Source organism: Strigops habroptila, chromosome 14, assembly GCF_004027225.2.
Source record: "Strigops habroptila isolate Jane chromosome 14, bStrHab1.2.pri, whole genome shotgun sequence".
NCBI classification, from domain to species: domain Eukaryota; kingdom Metazoa; phylum Chordata; class Aves; order Psittaciformes; family Psittacidae; genus Strigops; species Strigops habroptila.
In genome coordinates this window covers 8734217-8754230 of record NC_044290.2, presented here as the reverse complement: position 1 = coordinate 8754230, position 20014 = coordinate 8734217, and the positions used below count along the sequence as shown (strand labels likewise).

General features: G+C 38.6%; 1 protein-coding gene across 1 annotated transcript; it reads right to left on the bottom strand.

Annotated features, from left to right (window-relative positions):
* Positions 1 to 2721: 2721 nt before the first annotated feature.
* Positions 2722 to 19803, bottom strand: ATAD5 (ATPase family AAA domain containing 5). Its single transcript, XM_030506446.1, has 23 exons — positions 19551 to 19803; positions 16731 to 18496; positions 16321 to 16408; positions 15587 to 15751; positions 14931 to 15078; positions 14370 to 14454; positions 13717 to 13898; positions 12692 to 12849; positions 12235 to 12388; positions 11718 to 12011; positions 11448 to 11544; positions 10542 to 10621; positions 10304 to 10449; positions 10053 to 10203; positions 9474 to 9644; positions 8312 to 8439; positions 7762 to 7855; positions 7483 to 7547; positions 6431 to 6611; positions 5492 to 5679; positions 4410 to 5242; positions 3132 to 3296; positions 2722 to 2944 (listed from the first exon to the last, which is right to left on the bottom strand). Exons 1-23 carry the CDS (start codon positions 19614 to 19616, stop codon positions 2866 to 2868), a joined length of 5484 nt encoding a protein of 1827 aa, XP_030362306.1. The 5' UTR covers positions 19617 to 19803; the 3' UTR covers positions 2722 to 2865.
* Between the last annotated feature and the right edge of the window lie 211 nt (positions 19804 to 20014).

Genomic DNA, 20014 nt, shown 5'->3' with positions numbered 1-20014 from the left:
TTTAGGCACTAAAGAGCATTGTACCTTTGATTCATTTTTGAGTAGTGTGAAGTCATGAAATAAACAGCAGCAGAGTATCTGAAAAGTTGAGTTGTTCAACTACCCACATCTCTTTTCAGCACTTAGCCGTTAAGAACTGCTTTATACTAGAATGTAAAAATGGATTTCATTTTCCCCAGAGCTCATTTTCTTGCAAGCCATACAAAGAAGGTATTTTCCTAGCTGTTGTGGTGTCTTTACAAATCCTGTAAAGTAAAGAAAACTGTATGACATTTGCACAGTGGTTATCTATATTCAAGACAACATAGAAACGCACCAAAAAAACCCCTCAGTCACTGGTCAGTAGCCCCACAGTGTCACACTCACAAGCTGAGCTTCAGTGTCTTTCTGCATGTCCTTCCCAGGCTCAGCCGTCGTGATTCAGTCCTCATAAAAGCCCTCAATGAGGGCAAGAAGTGATAGTCTTGCTTGTAAAGGGATCCTTCCATCCTCCTACTTCTTAGTATTAACACAGAATATGCTTGCAAGAACATGCCGAAGCTTAACTGCTTTTTTTCTGTATTACTCATGGGATTGTAGAATAACGTCACCTTCATTTATGTTCTAGAAAGCAATATTGGAATGATAGTAAAAAGAAAGCATGAAACTCAACTTAAATGTCAATAAGAACATATTTGTTGTTTTTAAGTTATTGTGCACTGCTTAAATAGGGTGCAGAGTCATTGTGAAACTCCAGGGGGTTTTTACTTCTGGTTTCACTGAATTCTGTTACTCAGTTAGTTTGCAGACATGGCGTTTTGTCTTTTTCCCTTCCAGATATCCGCAGTCATTTGCAAGACACCCAACGCTGTTTTTTAGGTTTTGGAAGAAAAGATGTTTTCTGCTCCAAAAAGTAGCTTGTTTTTTCTTACACTTTCACACTGTGGAAGCAATGTTGTGTGCCCTACTACTAAGACAGGCAGCATAAAGCATTAAGCAGGGCCCAAAGTATTGCAGGAAAATGTTTTGAATCAAAGGTGGGTGACTTCTGCAGCATTGGAATGGATCTTATGAAGCATTTCCTTTTCAGCTGAGTTAATCAAAACCAGCCCCAGATCTCTTTTCCTCAAGAGCAGCCCGTCCCTCACAGAAACTTGTGTTGTTCTAGCATTGAAAAGGTGCTCATGCAGAAAATGCAAGGCTGCTAGTGTAGCAGAGTTCAAATAAATCCTCACAAGTGAATTATGCTTCATTCAAACCACTTTGAGTTGTCTTTATGTGGTAATTGCAAACAAGTATCAAGAAGTGAGACTTGAATTCCACCTTTCCTTTTGGATACCACAGCCTGGAAATTCTATCGAAACCCCAAAATCCTAAAGCAGTTGCTAGAACCAGAGAGTTGACTTCAGAAGGAGGTGTCTGCCATGGCTTTCTCCTTTATGTCTTTTAAATTACCCATGAATTTCCTAAAATAGTAATACTTATATGGCTTGCTTCCAATTTATGTAGGTCCCCACTGTAACCTAGTTAGATGGAGAATGCCTTTATAAAGCAGTGAACAGATATATTTTACTTTTTTATTTAAAAACAATTTAAGAAAAATCTATGTACTTTTACAAAAATGGACAGGAATTGCCTAGACCATTGACACAAGAATATAGCCCAAGCAGATTTTAACAGCCACCACTATTTCATTCCTATTTGATAATTCTGGGCTATGGAAAGAACAAGCTATAAAGATTATTATCTACAATGTGAAAGCTTAAAGCAATTTAACGTTCTCGTAAGTATTTCTCATTCTTGATCATCTTTAAGACATGAAAAATATGGGAATAGAATGTGCTACACCTTACTATTACAGAGACATTGAGGTAAGTGGAGTACCACTGCATGGCACCAACCTGACTCAGTTTGAGGAAGGGGAACAGTCCAGCTGCAATATAAAGGCAGAAAAGTACATGGTTGAAGTATTTCCAGTTAAAAAACCCTTAAACATCATCTTTATGAACCGAAAACGTTAAGTTTGAGGAGTCTTACATTTCATACAACAGAAATATCCAGAATTGTAGCAAAGTCTCACAAATTTATTGTCGTACAAAACCAGGTTCAATCACAAATAATCAGGCTGAAGTCTCGTCAAGTACAAAATGAAGGATAAAAATAGAACACAATATACAAGACTAGAAGTAGTTAAATATTACTGAAACCAAAGTAACACTGGAATAGTTGTTATTTACAAAATTTAATCTCTGAGACCGTCTTGAGCTACAGTAATAATTTCTCTACCCTTTTAGGAGATGAACATGCAGATCTGACAGCTGGAAATAAGGAAATTAATGTATACAACGATATGTACATTGAGGCACAGTGCTTTGTAAAGACTTTGACACCCAGTCCTTATTGCAAAGAGTTGGTTTTTGTCATTTAGAGTTCTGAAAGACTTGTCACATCCTCTCCCTGCTCCCTCCCACCCCAAGTTATTTAACATTTCACTGCAAATTCAGAAAGAAACAAGCTTATTTTAATAAAACGGTCTCTTCTGAAAGAAGCAACTTTGCTGTGGAAGTTGTGATGGTTGGTTGTTGCAAAAGGACTTCTTGCCATGTGATACACAGAGAAAGATAGCGTGAAGGGGTCCCCATTGATTAGTTTGTGCATTTAATATTATAAATGCACTTACTGGATAAGCACCAAACAAAGCCACATTTCAGTGTGGAGAGCAGTATCATGACAATAGATATATACATTATTTTAAATACTTATAGAAATTTAATATACAAATGGCTCTGAATATACAATAAAATAATGTGGTAAAAAAAAAGGTAAAAATCAAACTATGGTGAGAATACCACCATTAGGCACAAAGTATTCCTGGTGTTTGCGATTTTAAGGGAAGTCTAAAGACAGACCATTTATCATTTGTCTGGGTATTTCGAGATGAATCCCTTCAAGATAATGCAAGAACCTACAAAAAGAAAAGTAGAAGTGACTGTAAGAGGACAAAGTTATTTGCAATTACAAGGCAACATCATTTAGAGAGACAAAGGTTCACTTTTCTTGTCTAGAATTATTTGACCAAGTATTTTATTATTAAAATTCCTAACTACTTTGTAGATGGAAATGTAGCAAGATTCAGGAAACCCAAAACTTACCTTCTTTTAGTCTTCCCTTGCTCTTTTAGCTTCTCAGACCTACAGATACTGCGAAGAGTGGGGAGGTATTCCAGTATGCTGGCTTGCTTGTTACCCAGGTTTAAAGGACTTCTGGAAAATACTGTTCTGATGACTGCCAGCCTCTTCTCTGCTTTTCTGTGAATGCTAAAAAGGAGAGGGAAGCTTTACTGTTTCTTGTTCAAGAACGTGCAGGCCCTATTTTGTTCCTTTAAGATCACATCCACTAGTTTAAAACTGCTAAACATACAGATGTCCAAAACTACATCCCAAAGGATTAGATCCTGCAACTTCTGATTGTGTGCTGCTTACACAGCATCACAAAGCTGCACTCAAAAGCAGAAACATGAGGGACAGTAGTTTGGCCAATGCTCCTAGCTTAAGTATGAGTCTAATCTAGGGAGGTCTTCACAATCTCGTGATGTAGGTGAGGTTTAGTACATCCATCAGACAATGTAAAAATAAAGCATCTGTAGTCTTCACAAATAAGAAGTGGTGTGTGATTGGTATTTGCCAGAATGTCACTATCACATCCAGTGTATAACTCAAGATATATTGGCCAAATTTGATCACAGGTTAAGATGGTTAAATACATTTTGACACTGTTCCTCTGGGTACTGACTTACAGAAGTAGAGTCTAACGTACTTTCCTGTTCAGACACTTGAATAGGTTTCATTTACCTATTATGCATTTCACATATGACAACTCCTGTTAAAACCAATCTTTCCTATCCACACGTGCTAGCAGCAATGTGTTCTTTGGTCTTTTATAATATATTAAAGGTTACTCTTTGTCAGCATAAGTTACCACAAAAAAAACTGCAGTAACTTTGCTCTGAATTTCGTTAGGTCTTCACCGCGCAACACCCATGCATTTAACACAGAGTCAATATGACCAGGCATGGTCTAGTACTTGCAGAATCCATTTTAGTCCATCTGTCTTGAAAAAGCCACTCCTTTAAGTTTTTGTTATTCTTTTGGGGGCTCATTTTGGAAGTAAATAGACTAGATTAAAGCTACCATTCCCGAACATGTTCTAGTCAGGCTGTTCAAATAGGAAAAGTCACTTTTTGCAGAGATTGCCAAGCAGTTAATTTAAGCTTAGACGAGCAAAGCTAACAACATGTTTCTGCATTATGAGACATACTGACAACTTTCATGAATGTGTATCTATAGTAGCCAAAACAGTCCTACCCCCTGTGAAATGCATTTCTTGACAAATAACTGCATTATATTCCAGAAATACTAGCACAGTCTCACCTTGAATCAGCAGACTGACTGAAGGATACACAATTTCTTGTGTTTGAAATACGCAAAGTAAGTCCCTCCAGTTCATCACTTTCAGGTGCTTTACTGGTACTCAAAGCGGATTCCAAGTTTTGTGAAATATTAACGGAACACTTGTTAAAACTGAGTGCTTCAATAGCTGCCATTATCTCACTACAGCTCTGGGAACTCCACCAATCAGTATTTTCTATACTGAATTCATCACAAAGACCATTTTTGATTTTGCCATTTGTCCAATTAAATCCTTCATCTGTAGAAAACTCCAGTGGTTCCTTGGTGTTAGTGTTCACACAGCAATCCAAGAATGACATGGTCTCCACAAATTCAGTCAGTGAATTCAGACACTGAGAAGCAAGAGCAGAGCTTTTCTCATTTGCTGAGGTTTTAGTTTGAATTTCTTTTTCTTCTTTATTCATCAACAATTTTGATTCCTCTTTATTCACTTCAGTGCATGATGCAGGACTATCTGATGGCAAAGTTATGAATTCAGCTGAATAGTTCAGTGCAGTATCAAATAAGTCACTATCATCCAATATTTCAAGCTTTTTCTGTCTCTTTGTCTTTTCAGACTTTTTTACAGGGCTACTTTTTCCAGAGCAATAACTATTAGTAGATCTGTTTTTTGAAGAAACTATGGTAGTCCTTTCAAGTACAGAGCCAGGGGCTTCAGACTGGTTTGAAAGAACTTGCACTGGTAAGGGAAGAATAAATTCAAGATTACGATACATAAAATCCACTTTCTTCATCTGGAATTCTGTGAGAAGCTGCATCCATTTGTTCCATGTGTCCATGGTTGTGATTTTGTGCTGTAAAGTAATAATAATGAAAATTAATACATTAAAATAGTTTTTTCTTTAATGAAACTGTTATTAAAGATAATCTCATACTCCTGGCTTTGTGAGGCAAGAGACTGCCCCAGCTCAGATTTTTTCTTAGTAACAACAGAATCCCCTAATTTCTACAACAAACCCTTTCAAAGACATTTGCTTCTAAGATGCTATTCATAGTGATGATTACACTCAATTATTCGAAGTATTAGTCAACTACAAAAATACCTTAAGAAATGTAAACAAGTCTTCTGAAGGCATCAGGATATTCTTAAGGCCAAGCAATGTCTCTACACAGCCTGTATCACATTTTGGAAGTTCCTGAGGATGTGCATCAGCTTGAGAAAAGTCCATCTTGGAATCAGTAGTCTTTTCAGAATGAATTACATGATCTCCTTTATTTGTCTCCTCTCCTCCTGCACAAAGATAATATGCTTTACTTGGAAAGAAACAATTGCATCATGAAATTGATTCTTCTCCTCTTTGCCTCAATTCCTTTTTTGTAGGATACTGTAACTGTCGCCTCTTGCTGCAATTCTGAATGAATATAGCAACTGGAATTAGTTATCCCCATCCCCATTCATCATCCACACGTTAAGTGTTACCAATCTGCTGCCTCTCCTTTCTTTGCAAGTAACCACTTGAAATAGTTTGTTCTTCCTTCTATGCCCCACTAGTCTCTCTCTGTCACACAACTCACACACAGTCTCACACACCAATGCCTGCTGGGGATGCTCTTCCTCTACCCTTTGCCACCAAGCTCTTTCCCTGCTGCCTGCTTGCTAGCTGTCCAGTTCTTACATTTCTCTAGTTCTGCTTCCTCTAGGTGAATTTCCTACAAACTCAGCTAAATGGATAAAGAACTGCAAACTCTGAGTTGAAGGGGAAGTACTAATGGCTTTCTGCTTTGCCCAAGTTTTGCTACTCAGAAAAGGAGAGGGAGATAATCAAGTACCATAATGATGATGCAATAAACTCCCCAAACTTATAGTTGATTATGCATATATACAAGTCTCTGAAGTAGCCAAAAAAAGCCCCCAAAACTGTACAAAGTGTTTAGGGGTCTTACAGAAAGTTCCCATCTATTTATATGTGTCTGGGAACTGTTTGATTTAATCAAATTCATGTTAAGATGGAGATTTAAAAAAAAAACTGAAATCAACCTACCATGATGTGCCAAACGTTTGTCTTTCAAGCATCCACCTCCACTTCTAACCCAAAATTGTAAGTAGAGAACACTTTGTCTGATATCACAGTTATTTGTGGTTAACAGAGCAGCCAAGTCTTTCACATCTGTTCGCAGATTCTCAGCCAGACACAGCACTTGAAGGTAGCTCGCAGCATTTATCTGAACAAAAGTTAGACAAAGGCCACTGAAAGCAACTCCTACCAATCAGACTGCAGTAAGCAGAAGCAAATTATTTATGCTTGCAATACACTTTTGTTTCAATACAGAAGATTAGTTCATTAAATTAGATTATAGCTACATTAAAACCTTCACAGAAAAGCAGAATATTCCACCAAATCTAAAGAGTCCATGTCAGTGAATCAGGTTCAATTTAGAAATTCAACTCATTAAAAACAAACCAAACACACATATTCTGCTTATGTTCCTGAAACCACACAAACCTTGTTTCTCATCACCACTGAATAGGTTTCAGTGAACTATATGCACTCCAAAGGTTTTTATTTTCCTTTTAACTCTGCAATTGTCTGGTAGCCCAAAAGATTTTTCAATTTCACATTAAAAAAAATCCCATTCTCAAGAGTTAGTTCCTTCTGATTCTTATTTATTTAGATTTTGTACATAATACACAGTTGCAAATAAAACTGATATGCAGCATACCAGTATTTACATTAAAGGAATAACCATGAACGGAATAATACTTCTAAAATAGGTGCTATACTTTTAAATGAATGAACCAATACTGGCATAGTCAGCTTTCAAATCTAAACTATTAGATATACCATCTATGAAATGATTTACTACATCCTAAAAACTAAATCAAGTGATGTTCTTCTTGTAATTCTCTGAAATACTCAATGGTTAAGAAAATAAATCTTCCATGCTAGTAATTTCTACATGTAAACATACATACATACGTCTTCTGATGAAACACATACAGTACATCAGCTAAATATAAACCTACACCAACATTTAAATGTCAAACTTAAATTAGCTGACAATTATGTATCTGCATTTCTAAACACAGACTTACCAGGGAAGGGGTTCTAAAGTTGATCTCTTCAAAATAGCCATCAAACATTAAGCTGAATGTTGGATCTATATAAAAAGATAGCAGTGAACTGTCATGACATTATGTTCAAAAGTAATTGCTTTATCCATTAGTATCTTTATTAAAATATTAAAATACTCACTCTATAGTCTCCACTCATTTAATTCTACATTTAGGAGCTGTATTCAACATCACCACTTAAACCACCTCATTAAAAGAGGCTCTTTTGTCTGTAAAGCCTAATTATTGTAACAAACATACCATTGGTAGTAAGAATTACAGGTCTCTTTGCTGTTGCCATGAATGTCTTTATTGCACTTAGAAATCCTGCATCTTCATCAAATATTATATCTACCTATAGAAAACAAAGGAAGTGCAAAACATTAATAGCTTGAACATAGCTACACGCTGTGAATTTAATGGGGGCTTAGATACTGTAATTACTGGGGTCTTAATGGTGACTTTTAAAGTGTCTCAGTGCATGTACATAGTGTAAAATTATAAACCAACACTTTTCACATAATCAAAGGAATTAAATCTGCAGAATTGAAACTGTTCCAGCAGTGAACAACTGTTGATAAGTGACAGTTTCTTTATCTTATAAAATAACTTTGTAAAACAATGATCCATGCTTAAGAGAGTTCTCATGAGGATGAAGTCATTAAACACTGAATTAATTTTTAAAAAGCTAATAATTCTCACACTTGAATCTACTTAGAAGTCTCAAGGAGGAAGGGAAAATGAAGTTAAATTCTTTAAACATAATGAAACAACATACTCCTCACATCAGTATATTTCATGTGAATTTTACCTCTTCAAAGAGAATGAGAGATGTTGCACTTTTTCTGTTGTGTTCTCCTCCTTCTATTTCTTTGTTTGTTGACTTAATTTGAGCATCTTTCTTGTCTTCAAGTGAATTCTGAGTATTTCCTGCAGATGCTGAAGAATTGAGCAGGAAGTCAAGGAGGACTGAAACATCCAATATGCATTGTAGACACTGGTTTCAAAACCACCCCATGTATAAGCTGCTTAAGAAAATCTAAAACCTCAGAAATCTGATCTACACCCTTTTCTGATGCTTCTTTAAAAAAATATTGCAACAGATTTGCTGTGAATTCAACCACGTTTGGTGAAGGGCTGACTACTTGTAAAATCAAGCCTGCACTTAACCTGTTTGTTACCTATGATATCTCAGGGGCATGGAGCAGATATAAATCCTTCAAGACCATGCAATATGATTGCCTGAAAAGACAAGGACTAGACTCAACTGCCCCAATTCAATCCAGCACTTTGCTTGTGCATTCCTCTCTACTGCCTGTAAGAAAACACTGGCTGTCCAAATACATATTTCCTTTCAAAAAACTTGTCTTTAAGACTTCCTGATTTCATGAAACATTTGGAAATGCACCTGCTGATGTTGAGAGACTCAAAGATTTCAGTGTGCCCTTCTATGTATCAAAATCCAGTCTCTAATTGAACAGTTATTGGCTTTACAGGACCTCTTAATTCTGTAGCAGTAATTTTTGTACATATACACATACATGAACACACCACCTAGCACAATGACCATTCCACACCAACCTGAAACAGGCACTGAGGTAATGTACAGGTGTGTTTTTCTAGAGACAGATTTTAATTTATCTTCTTCTACCTAAATGCTCTGAAAAAGAAAACCAAAACCCAACAAAACCCCCCAAAACCCCAAACCCAAACTAAGGCAAGCCTACTGAACTTCAGATAGCCTGTACCCTAGTTAACTCTCCTATAACAGAGTAATGACCACTTCCTACGTAGTTAAGCGTATGTGAGATGCATTAAGTAACTCTTGCTGGCAGTTGGAGTGGAATAAGTATAAGCTATTTTCTCCACACAGCTCCACATACGCAGTAGTACAGTGCAGCATTTCCATCTCCAGAGGAAGATTATCATTATTTATCATTAAATATTAACTATCATTAAATAGTGGTATTTACCTTGATTTTTTTCTCGAGATGTCCCTGCTCCATCACTACTTTTACGTTTGGAAGAAATCTTGAAATAGTTTGCAAGTGTTTTAGGGGGCAAGTTCCGTTTTAATCCTGCTCCTTTAGGGGACAGTGGAGGTTTTCTGGGTGAAACAACTTTCTTTGGAGAATATATTTTTTCTGCAAGATATGGTTTATATTAAATGTAAGCTGGAAATGTAATCTCAAACTTATATTTCTCAGGAAAATTTAGAGCAAATCCCAGTCTTGTGTCTGGTACAGGACAGGTTCACTGTGCTGGTTTCTGCTTATTTTACTTTACTCCTATTATAGGGAATGCTTCTGTTCAGCTTTCTATTCACATGCTATAGCACTTATTCCACCACTACAGAAATAACTTAAGATAATTGAGAGTCAGTCACTGTGATAGTTATTATTTAGTATGGTATGTGGTTGTGTTAGCCAGCAGAGCCAAAAACCAACAAACCCCCAAACTAGCCAACCTTCCACCCCAAAACAGAGCAAACACCCCCCCCCACTACCAACCCCCGGCCAAACAAAAACCCCAGATATAACCATGAAACCTACTTGGTGACTTGGCACTGCTACAACTGTTAAAAAAGCAAGGCTTATGAGCATTAATGCCCTTTTTGTCCACTTGATGAGACTGAGTAGCTTCTTTTAGTTGAGACAGTATCTGTCTCCCGCTACGCTGGCAAGAGGCATTGACTTCAAATATCTGCAATGGGATTTCATTTACATTTTAAAAACATCTCAGACATCTTGTATTACAAATGCTTTCATATCACTAGTTACAAGTAAGAAAAATGGCCACAAACCTTAAAACCCAGCTCCTGAGCACAAGCATATACTGCAGCCGTTTTCCCCACTCCCGGTGGGCCAGTTATCAGAACTGTATTGCAGAGGCTAGTCTCTTCCTCAATGTCAGATTTATTATCTTTAAAGTCAAGGCTGTCCAAAGAATCTGTAGATTTAAAACAAAAGACAGGATTCATGTAATGTTTGTGCCAACTTTTAACAAAGAGAAGCTATGTATATATTTAATTCTATCAGCACCTTCATGCTCTTTGTCCTTCTCCCCTTTCTGATTTCTTTTTTCTTCCCAATCAGCTCTTTTTTTCCATTCTTTTAACCAACTATAAAAGGAAGGAACATAACAGAAAATAATTACTGCTGAATAAAGAGAACCAAATTCAGATGGAACAGAACATAAAACCGGGGAACATCAGCGACTTGTTATCCCCCTCAGAAACCTACAGCTCCTTTCAGATTTAAAAAGTTCAAGATTTGTTTGATTCTTTTGTAAAAGAGGATTCCTTCTTCACTCTATTAAATGATTGGTATAAAACCAAGTCACTTGGCAAACTCCTTAAACTGTGGAAAATGCTTTATCATTCATAGTTTAGTGTTGTTTGTCAGATGGGTCTTTAAATCCAGCATAAGAGCCACAACAATAACTTAAACCTATAGAGAAAATTTAGCTGAAAAAGCATTGTATTAGATGGACTTGAGCACTGAATTACTGTCAAAAGCAAAGGCAGTGCATCAAGATCAGGATCAGACATGCTTGTAGGGAAGTACGGACAAGTACTGGTAAGTTGCTACCTCATTCATAGAGTGCAGGCTTAAATAACCTGACAAAACAATCATTTTTACTAAGTATTTCATGCCATCCCACAGCCTAATGTAGCATTTCATGTGTGGTTTTGTTTTGTACCATATCACACAAGCTACCAAGGTATTACTGTAAGAGAAACTATGACCAAAAGATCATTGACACCAAATGACAATTTGTTTCTGCAACTTCCTGGAAGTAAACCAAAACAAAGGCCACAAAGGTACACTCTGTAAGTGGTGTAAGTTATTCAAGCATAGCATAAAAGATTTGACTTTGCTTCTTTGAGCATCATTAATATAATGTTCTGAGTTATTTTACGAATGGATCCATGCTCCACTTCTGACCTGTGTAGCCTTTCAATTTCTTTCTTGTTCCCTACAAGTTCACTGGAATCTTGAGGCTGGTATTTTTCTGTCCAGAGCATGTCTTCCTTCTCAGCACCTACAGAAAAAGTATCATCCATTTTTAAATAATTCTTCATACAAAAGAGTTGATCAAGTCTAGTAGTATCAAGACTAGATACAATTTTTGCACTACAGTGGAAAGCTGAGATACATCCTACATACATTCCCTCAAGGCAAAGAGAATGAAAATCAGACAGAAAATGCAGTTACCTGAAAGTGAATTTGGCTCTGCTAAATATCCAGTGTCTTCTATCATAACATCTGGTTTCTGGGTCTTGTTTTTTCCCACATGCATGGCTTGTTCTGTCCCTGCTTGTTTTTCTCCAGATGTGGGAGAAAAAAGGTTCTCAGAAACTCCTGATTTTATTTCAGTCTCTGAACCTTCGATTTGTTTTCTTCTTTTTGATTTGCGCTCTTCTGTTTCTTTCCTTTTCCTCTTGGTTTCCTTCCAGTTGTCAGAATGTTTCTGATTTACCTCAGATTTTGCAGTGCCAGCTCTGCTTTCTAAAGGAAAAATAAATAATTTACAAATTCAAGCTATGTCCATTACAACTGTAGCGGGTTTTTAAGCCATATTTGAAGAATTTGGTCAAAATGACCTAAAACATGAGGACCAACATTTCCAACAACAACATTCCTTCACTGACATGTCTCCGGAAATTTCAAATGCCTTTTTATGCCAGAGAGAGTCAGTGTGAGCATGTTCTTCCCCAGGTAGATCACTAACCTTGTGCACTGCTTTCAGAACCCAGCCGTTCCGTTTGCCTTTTCAGAAACTTGTAGAAGTATTTTCTCACAGGAAATTGGGAATTAGAAGACATGATCTCATCTAGTAAATCTTTCCTGAATGTATCAGGAAAAACGGGTCGGTGGCCAGAAAGCTGCAATACACACACACACATACTTAAATAATTACTGGAAAACATTACACAGAGTAACACCAACTTTCACATAAGTTAAACTGGTAGCTCTTGTTAAACCCAGAGATTAACAGAAAGCCTTGAGAATTATCTAACATTACACTGCAAAATGAGTAAATCTCACACACACAAAAATACCCAAGACTGAAAGAGACTCAAACTACAGGAGTTTTTAAAACAACAGAAGTCCTAAAAAGTAACAAAACTATTTCCACTTTCTTTTCATTTTTCTTGTAACACAAGCCCCCATTGTAAAGTACTAACCACAGGTGCGGAACAGTTTCCAGTTAGTTTTGAATTCACAGTGGAAAATGCACCAAGTGAGAGAGCGATTTTTGCGACGTTGGTGACTTCAGTGTTCAGATTCCTTAGCTTAGTTAATAGAGGACATGATGGTGATTGCAATTTCCACATCGGACAACCTACAAAAGAACCCCCACCAAGAACAAAACAAGAGGAAACTTTTATTAACAAAACAGAGACACAGTCATGGACAAAACCATCCTACAATAAGTAAGAGTAAATGCCTTTAACCACAGCTTTATCATATCAAAACCAAGCTTATTTAACTTATACTGCACCAACTTTTTATCTTTATTAATTCTACCTCCCATGAGCAGAACGAATTTGCACATTTTTGCATATGTTTCTCCAGTAAGTTGCTCCTGGGCTCTGCTTGCTCTAAGTAACAACCTGCACCCTCATCAGTCTCTGTAGGATAGATGCTCACCAAGGAGTTTGTTTTGCTAATTGGTTGGTTTGCAAATATAAACTGTTAAGTGCTATTCTACCTTCTGCTCTTCCGTCATGCCCTTCCATAAGGATACTGTAGCACACTCCCTCACTTAGGGCAAGAAATGGGCTGGTCTTTAGTGTTTTGAAAAATATTCTGTTGTTGTCAGAAAGAATGATTTCTGCCCCAGTCAGGGCTTTGAGCACCCTGGTCTAGTGGAAGGTGTCCCTGCCTGTCGCAGGGGATTGGAACTGGATGATCTAAAGGTCTTTTCCAAACCATTCTGTGATTCTATTCTCCAAATAAATATTAAGATTCTTGCATCCTCACCCACAAATGTATACATTACTTTAGCATCAATTTAATTTGTCAGTTGTGTATTCAAAATCATCACACTGGAAGCTTGTAAATTTTGTTTTCTTACTGTGACATAAACCAAGAAGAAACTACCAGTTACTGCAGTCATATTAGTGAGTTCTGCTTTGCAAGCTCTTTTCTGCACAGATTTACTAGAAATTGTTATAAACATTTACACAAGGGCTGAACAAAAACTTACAGTCATCCTTCTGCTGTACGTGGACAACAGTCTTGAAACATGAACTTGCAAGAGAATACGCTTCCATTGCTGCTGCTTTCTTTGCAATCTGTCTTTTCAGTGACTCTGGCAATCCACTCATTAAGAATTCACGTTTTGCTCTGAACTGATCATCATCTTGAGAGTTTTCAGATGCATCTTGGCTTTAATGAAAAGAGAAATTAAGCCCCAAAACATTAGAATTAACAGCCACATAAGGCTTACAACAGAATTCAATCACATTCACTTCTACACACAAGTTAGAAATAGTCTGGGAGAACTGCGAAGATTAATTTAAATGTAGTAAGTTTGCACTTAATTTTAAACTTTCTGTTAGAGGTTTTAATAAAAAATATCTTTGGTTTTGTATTTTATATGCAATTTAGGATTTCTTTTCAATCAGTCATCACCTCAATTTTCCACCATCTAAAATGGCTCAATAATGGTTGAGAAACTTTCCAAAAACCCCAAAATTTTGCAAGCAGTTTAACATATTGATCACTCTAAAACCCGTAAACATTTTTATCACATTTTGATAAGTGTATTTAAATTTGTAAAATGAGAGAATGTTGTAATGTAAAAGTAATCTTGACATGTTTTTTTATTCTTAAGCAACTGCAATCTTGACAACTGACCTGCTTTCATCAAAGATCACAACTGGTGCACCTGCAGAGTTCTGAGCATTTCTGCCTAGGAAGGAAGGTGGATATCTCAGTTTTCCTTCAAAAAGAAAAAAGGAAATCATGATTGTATTACCACTAATGTAGGATTCTAACCTTGCTTCTCTGTTCCATTTCATAACATTAGGGAACCTCCTGTTCTAAAGGGAAAGCTAGGTATTTTAATGAAATTCATTATAATTTTATTTCTAGTTATTGCATCACTATAGATGTTATTGTCTGTAATATTATAAAACAAAAAGGCAAACTCCACCATCTTAAATTAGAAGCCAGTACAACATGGTATAATATTGGCAGGTTTTCAAACATAGTTTTCCCTGAATGAAGAAAAATCAAAGCAGCACATGTAAATAACCTCTGCACTACTAACTCACAGCATAAAAATGAAAGGTATATAATGGAATATTAAACAAAAAATCAGAAGAAAAGCTGAATGTGCTGCAAAGGCAGCTTTAGAAAATAAAGTTATAACAGTAACTGTAATCAAAATTAAACACATTCAGTAAAAACATTTACCATTTGAGTTCTTTGCAACTTTCACGTTTCTAGGCTTTTTCCCCAAAACATCATTTAAGCTCCGAAGATTCTTTTGCTTCACATTCTGCACGGTAGTAGTGTCTTGACTCAGACTTGAATCTAAAATTATTACTGATTCTACTGATTCCTAGAGGGAAAGCAAATGAAATAAGAAAAGAAACCCAACTTTTATTCCTTTATTAATAATACAACTGAGAAAACTGAAGAAACTGCTAGAGAGCTTAGAAGTTAGCAAATACAATTTGGAGATTATACTTTTATTACTGCTGTCTACACAGCAGCAGTATATAGAATAAGATCTCCAATAAATAAAGGGCAGAATTATTCTCATTTAAATTTAAATGTATAACCCATACACATTTGAAACAGACATGTTGCTGTCCATTAGGAAAGAGAAACAGTCACTTCCAAAGTGTGACCATCTGCTGCATGTTACAGATCTGCATTAGGACGAGCTTTTCAGTCTATGCCTGGCAGTTACTTTACCATTTGACAGTCACCATATCTCTGCACATTATCTCCCTTATTTGATTCTTTAAAAGGAGCATTTGCAAGATAAGGAACATTTTTGTTGCTTAAATGATTCACCAAAACATCAAAACAATGGGTTTCCCCTATAAAACATTCAGGCTTACTTCACTTTCTTGTAATTTTTTCTTTTCAGCAAGAGCTCGCTGCCGGGACGAGCGCCTCACAGGAGCTGGTAAGTCTTCAGTAACCTTTGATCTATTATGCTGAATAGCCTTTGCCTTTTCAATCAGTTGTTTCGCTTTGGACAGGCTTTTAGAAGTAGAGCTCATCTGTTAACAAAGAACAATTGCAATTAGTAGCAATATGTTTGGCATTTCATTTATTCATAGAGTTTTTCACATTCATAAAACCATATAATTTTAATAAAATTTTACTGGTATGAAAAGCAAATGAAAGAGTTGAGAGGAGGAGCAAGCCAACATGATACAAATAGTTTTCAAAAGGGAAAAAGAGCCCTCATAAGGATCCTCCAATCTGTCAACAGAACAAATGAAATATGGGCAGTGATGTTCTTAAGCGTAAGCTCTTTCTGCTGTGCCCAAATGCTATGTCCTATCCTGAGAACCTGCAGAGCAGGAGCACGCTACTTGATTGGCTTTTCTGCTACAAAAAGTAGATTTACACGAATAAAACCTATTTTAAAATCTCAGGTACATTAACCATACAAGAAACTACCTCAAATTCTATCATGAATCACATTAACATTCTGTTTCCTTAGGGCATCTGAGAACTGTCATATTGTATTACATGAGGCTATTGCACAATACTGAATATGAACACAATTATATGCATATAGTAAGTGACAAAATACTAAACCACAAACAGTTACATAAATTACCTTCATATTTTTGGAGTTAAACTCTTCATTTTTCATGGCTTCAGCTTTACTTGATTTTGTGGTCGCACTGATACGTGTAAACCTCATTCTAATCGGGAAAAAAGTATTATGAAAGTATTACATTTTAATAAAGGGAAATGTTATTCTCAATTTCATTTTCAAAAGCCTTCAGAAATACAGTGCTGTAAACAGAAGGTTGGGGGTTTTGTTTGGGTTTTTTCAACTTTGGTTGGTGGTTCTTTTAATGTCTCTAGCGCAACACATTTACAGAGTCAGCTTTGGTTCTTCTGTATCCACCTGTATTCCTGCAGCTTCAGTATGCCTTCCAGTTAACTTAAAATGATGTTTTACACTTAAAATGCTTGCAGGAAAACCAAATGCAAAGGCAGAATAAACTCTAAAATGCTTACCTGATTGGGCTGTTCCCATCAAAGGGCATGGTAATCACCTCGGCTTTATACATGCTGCTTTTCTTCAAGGATTGCTTTCTTGATTTTGGAGTTGAAGTCTGTAAAAGACAGCCACTTATTTCATCTTCAGAGAAGGTCTCTCTAATCCGGGGTTTTTTAGGTGTAACTTTTTTTGGTGTTTTGATTTGCTTCTGCCTTAAACTCCTCCTTAACTCATTCACTTTTGGACTTGATGAAATTCTTACATCTAAGGTGTTTTCCTTAGTGAGAACATTAGCACCTGAATCCTCATCTTTGTTACAGTTGCTAGTATCCGAGACATTTCTTTCCTTAGTTTCCAAAGCTTTCCTTCTGCTTCCTTTTTTCTGAATCTTTCTAGGTCTTTTGGGTTTAGTTCGATTGTTTTTAGGACTAGAATCTTCTGGTACTCCACTTTCTAATCCTTTATGTGAAGCAATGTCATCTTCAGGTCCTTCTTTTTCTTTTGCAGACTTTCCAATGGCTTGCTTTTGTTTTCCAGGTGCCTTTTTAACGCCACTTTTTACTACATCTGATGTCGGTTGTCTGAACGCCTTCATGAACTGATGCCTTTCTTCCAGACTACATTTTGGCTTTGAAGAATCTGACCCTGCAGTCTCTAGTACAGCTAACTCCAATTCTTCTTCCTCAATAACTACATTAGATCTTCTTTTCTGAGTAACCTGTTCAGTTTGTTCACTGTCCAAGAGGGGTGGGCTACTTTCTTTTTCCCCTATACATCCTTTCTGCTTCAAGAAAATGGAAGCTATTTTCCTAGAGCCTTTCTGCTCCTGATGTAATGGAGCTAATCTGGGGGGAATGGAATGAACTTGTGCAAGGACAGTTACCGTTCTAAGTGGCAGCTGTTGAGATTCCTCACACCTCTCTGGGTCACTAACAGTATCACTTTTGTCCACTTCATTTGCTGTAGCAAGATTGTCTGTTGTTGGCTTTGCGTCTCCTTCAATGTGATCTACGTTATTTTCTCCCTGACTCTTCAAGAAGTCCTCAAACGACACTGTTATTATACTGTTATTTACCTGCGACCTCTTGTCATCAAAACTGGAATCACTAATAACAACAACGTCACGCTCTGCTATTGTAGGAGATACCAGCGGTTCCTCATCTTCGGTTTCCTTTTTACACTTTTCATTCAGCTGGTTTTCAGATGGAAAACCTTCAGACAAATCCATATCTACTTTGCGCTTCCTTTTCCTCAATTTTCTTATCCTATTTTTTCTTCCATTTATGTCAGAACCAACTTTCTTTGCATTTTTTCTGTAGACCACAGCATTTGAGAAGTTCTCTCTTTCCGCGTTATCTTCTAGTTCTCTTGCACTTTTCTGGTCAACTAAAGTACAAGTAGCAATAAAATCACTGCTGTCTTGTTTCAGTCCTGTTGTTTCTCTGCTGCCATCACTACTAATTTCTATTTCATGTTTATTCTCAGATTCTTTCATCTCCTTTAGCTTATTATTTAAATTAACTCTCTTCCCCTTCCTCCTCCGCTTTAAAGGTGGTTTATAAGGCGACTTACAGTCTTCATCATCAGCATCAAATGGTGTTTTATTTTCTCCAGCTCCAAGTGGCAATGTGGCTTTCTCAGCTACAGCTGTCTTTTTAAAATAATCCAGTATGTTGTTGGGTTTTGGCGGCGACAACACTTTATCCACTGATTTTGCTAAAGGCGAAAAATATCTCGTGATTGTTTCCACAGAAGTATCTTCCTCGCGCCGCTTCTTGCATGGCTGTGAAAAAGTTCAACATTAATCTTAGTTTATAAAAGAGGTGACTTAGTGTGATGATGTAAAGCAGCACAGGATCTGTGGTATGCACTAGTGACACTAGTACTTTTTCAGAGGATAAACCATAAGTCAGTGTGCTAAGACTGTGTGTGCATCAACTTATCCCCATGTTTTCACCAGCCATCTAACCTTGAAACAAAGATTCTGCCATTTCATAAGTAAAAACCCTGTTCTAAAACTTTGAGACCACCAAAATTTGGAAGCGACCACAAGGTCTCCAGAACAGCTCTGCAAAGATTTCACAATCCTGGAGTTCAGAAACTCTGTCAGTTCAGATGATCGACCTAGTGGTTACTTTGAGATGTTCACCAGAGCATTGGTAAAGCACTTCACAGAGGATTCCAACATCCCTTGAAGATGTATGAGCCTACCGTAAGCGTCTACCGTATCTTCAGGAGAAACTGTACCCTCTGAAATACTTAAAGGGAACGAATACAGAACAATTCGTATCTCTTATCATAATTTAAAGCATAAAAGAGAACGTGAGGCGCTGGCACAGAGTGCCCAGAGAAGCTGTGGCTGCCCCATCCCTGGCAGTGTTTAAGGCCAGGTTGGACACAGGGGCTTGGAGCAACCTGCTCTAGCGGAAGGTGTCCCTGCCCGTGGCACGGGGGTGGAACTTTAAGGTCCCTTCAACCCAAACCCCTCTGTGATTCTACGATTCGTACGGCTCCAAGAAAGACGGCTCACAAAGACCTCCGTAACTCGCCTGGTTTATTAAAACCCGATCTCTCCCGAGATCCCACCACCTCACCGGGTATCACCGCCCCACAGCGCCGCCGGCACTCGGCCGAGGAACCCCGCTGAGGCACTTCATGACAGCCTGGCCCGCGCTGACGGCCCGGCCGAGGGCGCCGGTCCCGCGCGGGGCAGCGCCCTCCCCGCGCTACAGCTGCGCCCGACAAAGGGGCTCCCCCTCCCCGCGCCCGGGCCGGGCCACCCTCACACCGCGACGCCCCCCCCCCTTACCCCTCGGTCCCCGCTTCGCCCCCCGCACCTGAGCGTCGCCGTCTGTGCCGGGGAGGGAGGCGGCCGCCGCGGCCACGGCGACCCTGCCCACCATGCCCCGTACGCGCGGGAGCGGCGCCCCTCAGCCGCGGCGGGAGGCGCGCGCTGCCGCCATGGCGGGGGGGGGGGAGGCGGCGCCGCCTGTCACGAGCGAGCCCGCGCGGGCGGAAAAGGCGCGCGCGGGCGCGCGCGGGACGGGATTCGGACCTCCGCGCGGAACGGGGCGGCGCCACGGCGCGCCACGTGACCCCCCGCGCGGCCCAACGGCCGCTCGCAGGCCCGCGTCACGTGAGGGAGGCAGGCGGGACGCCGCCCCGCCCCTTTTTCCCCGCCTCGCCCTCCCCTTGGTCACGTGCCGGCGGAGCCACGCCCCCGCCTCGCTGTCAGTCGGGTTTTCGCGCCGCGGCGGGCAGAGGGGCGTGGCTCGTGACGTCAGGCAGGTGGGGCACGGGG

Excerpts from the sequence above, each read along its gene's own strand:
- ATAD5 (XM_030506446.1), bottom strand. The coding sequence starts at position 19,616 with ATGGTGGGCAGGGTCGCCGTGGCCGCGGCGGCCGCCTCCCTCCCCGGC. Across the intron at positions 10,204-10,303 it reads CTCAGGAGCTGGGTTTTAAG|ATATTTGAAGTCAATGCCTC; the intron begins GTTTGTGGCCAT and ends ATCCCATTGCAG. Across the intron at positions 3,297-4,409 it reads AGTCAGTCTGCTGATTCAAG|CATTCACAGAAAAGCAGAGA; the intron begins GTGAGACTGTGC and ends TCTCCTTTTTAG.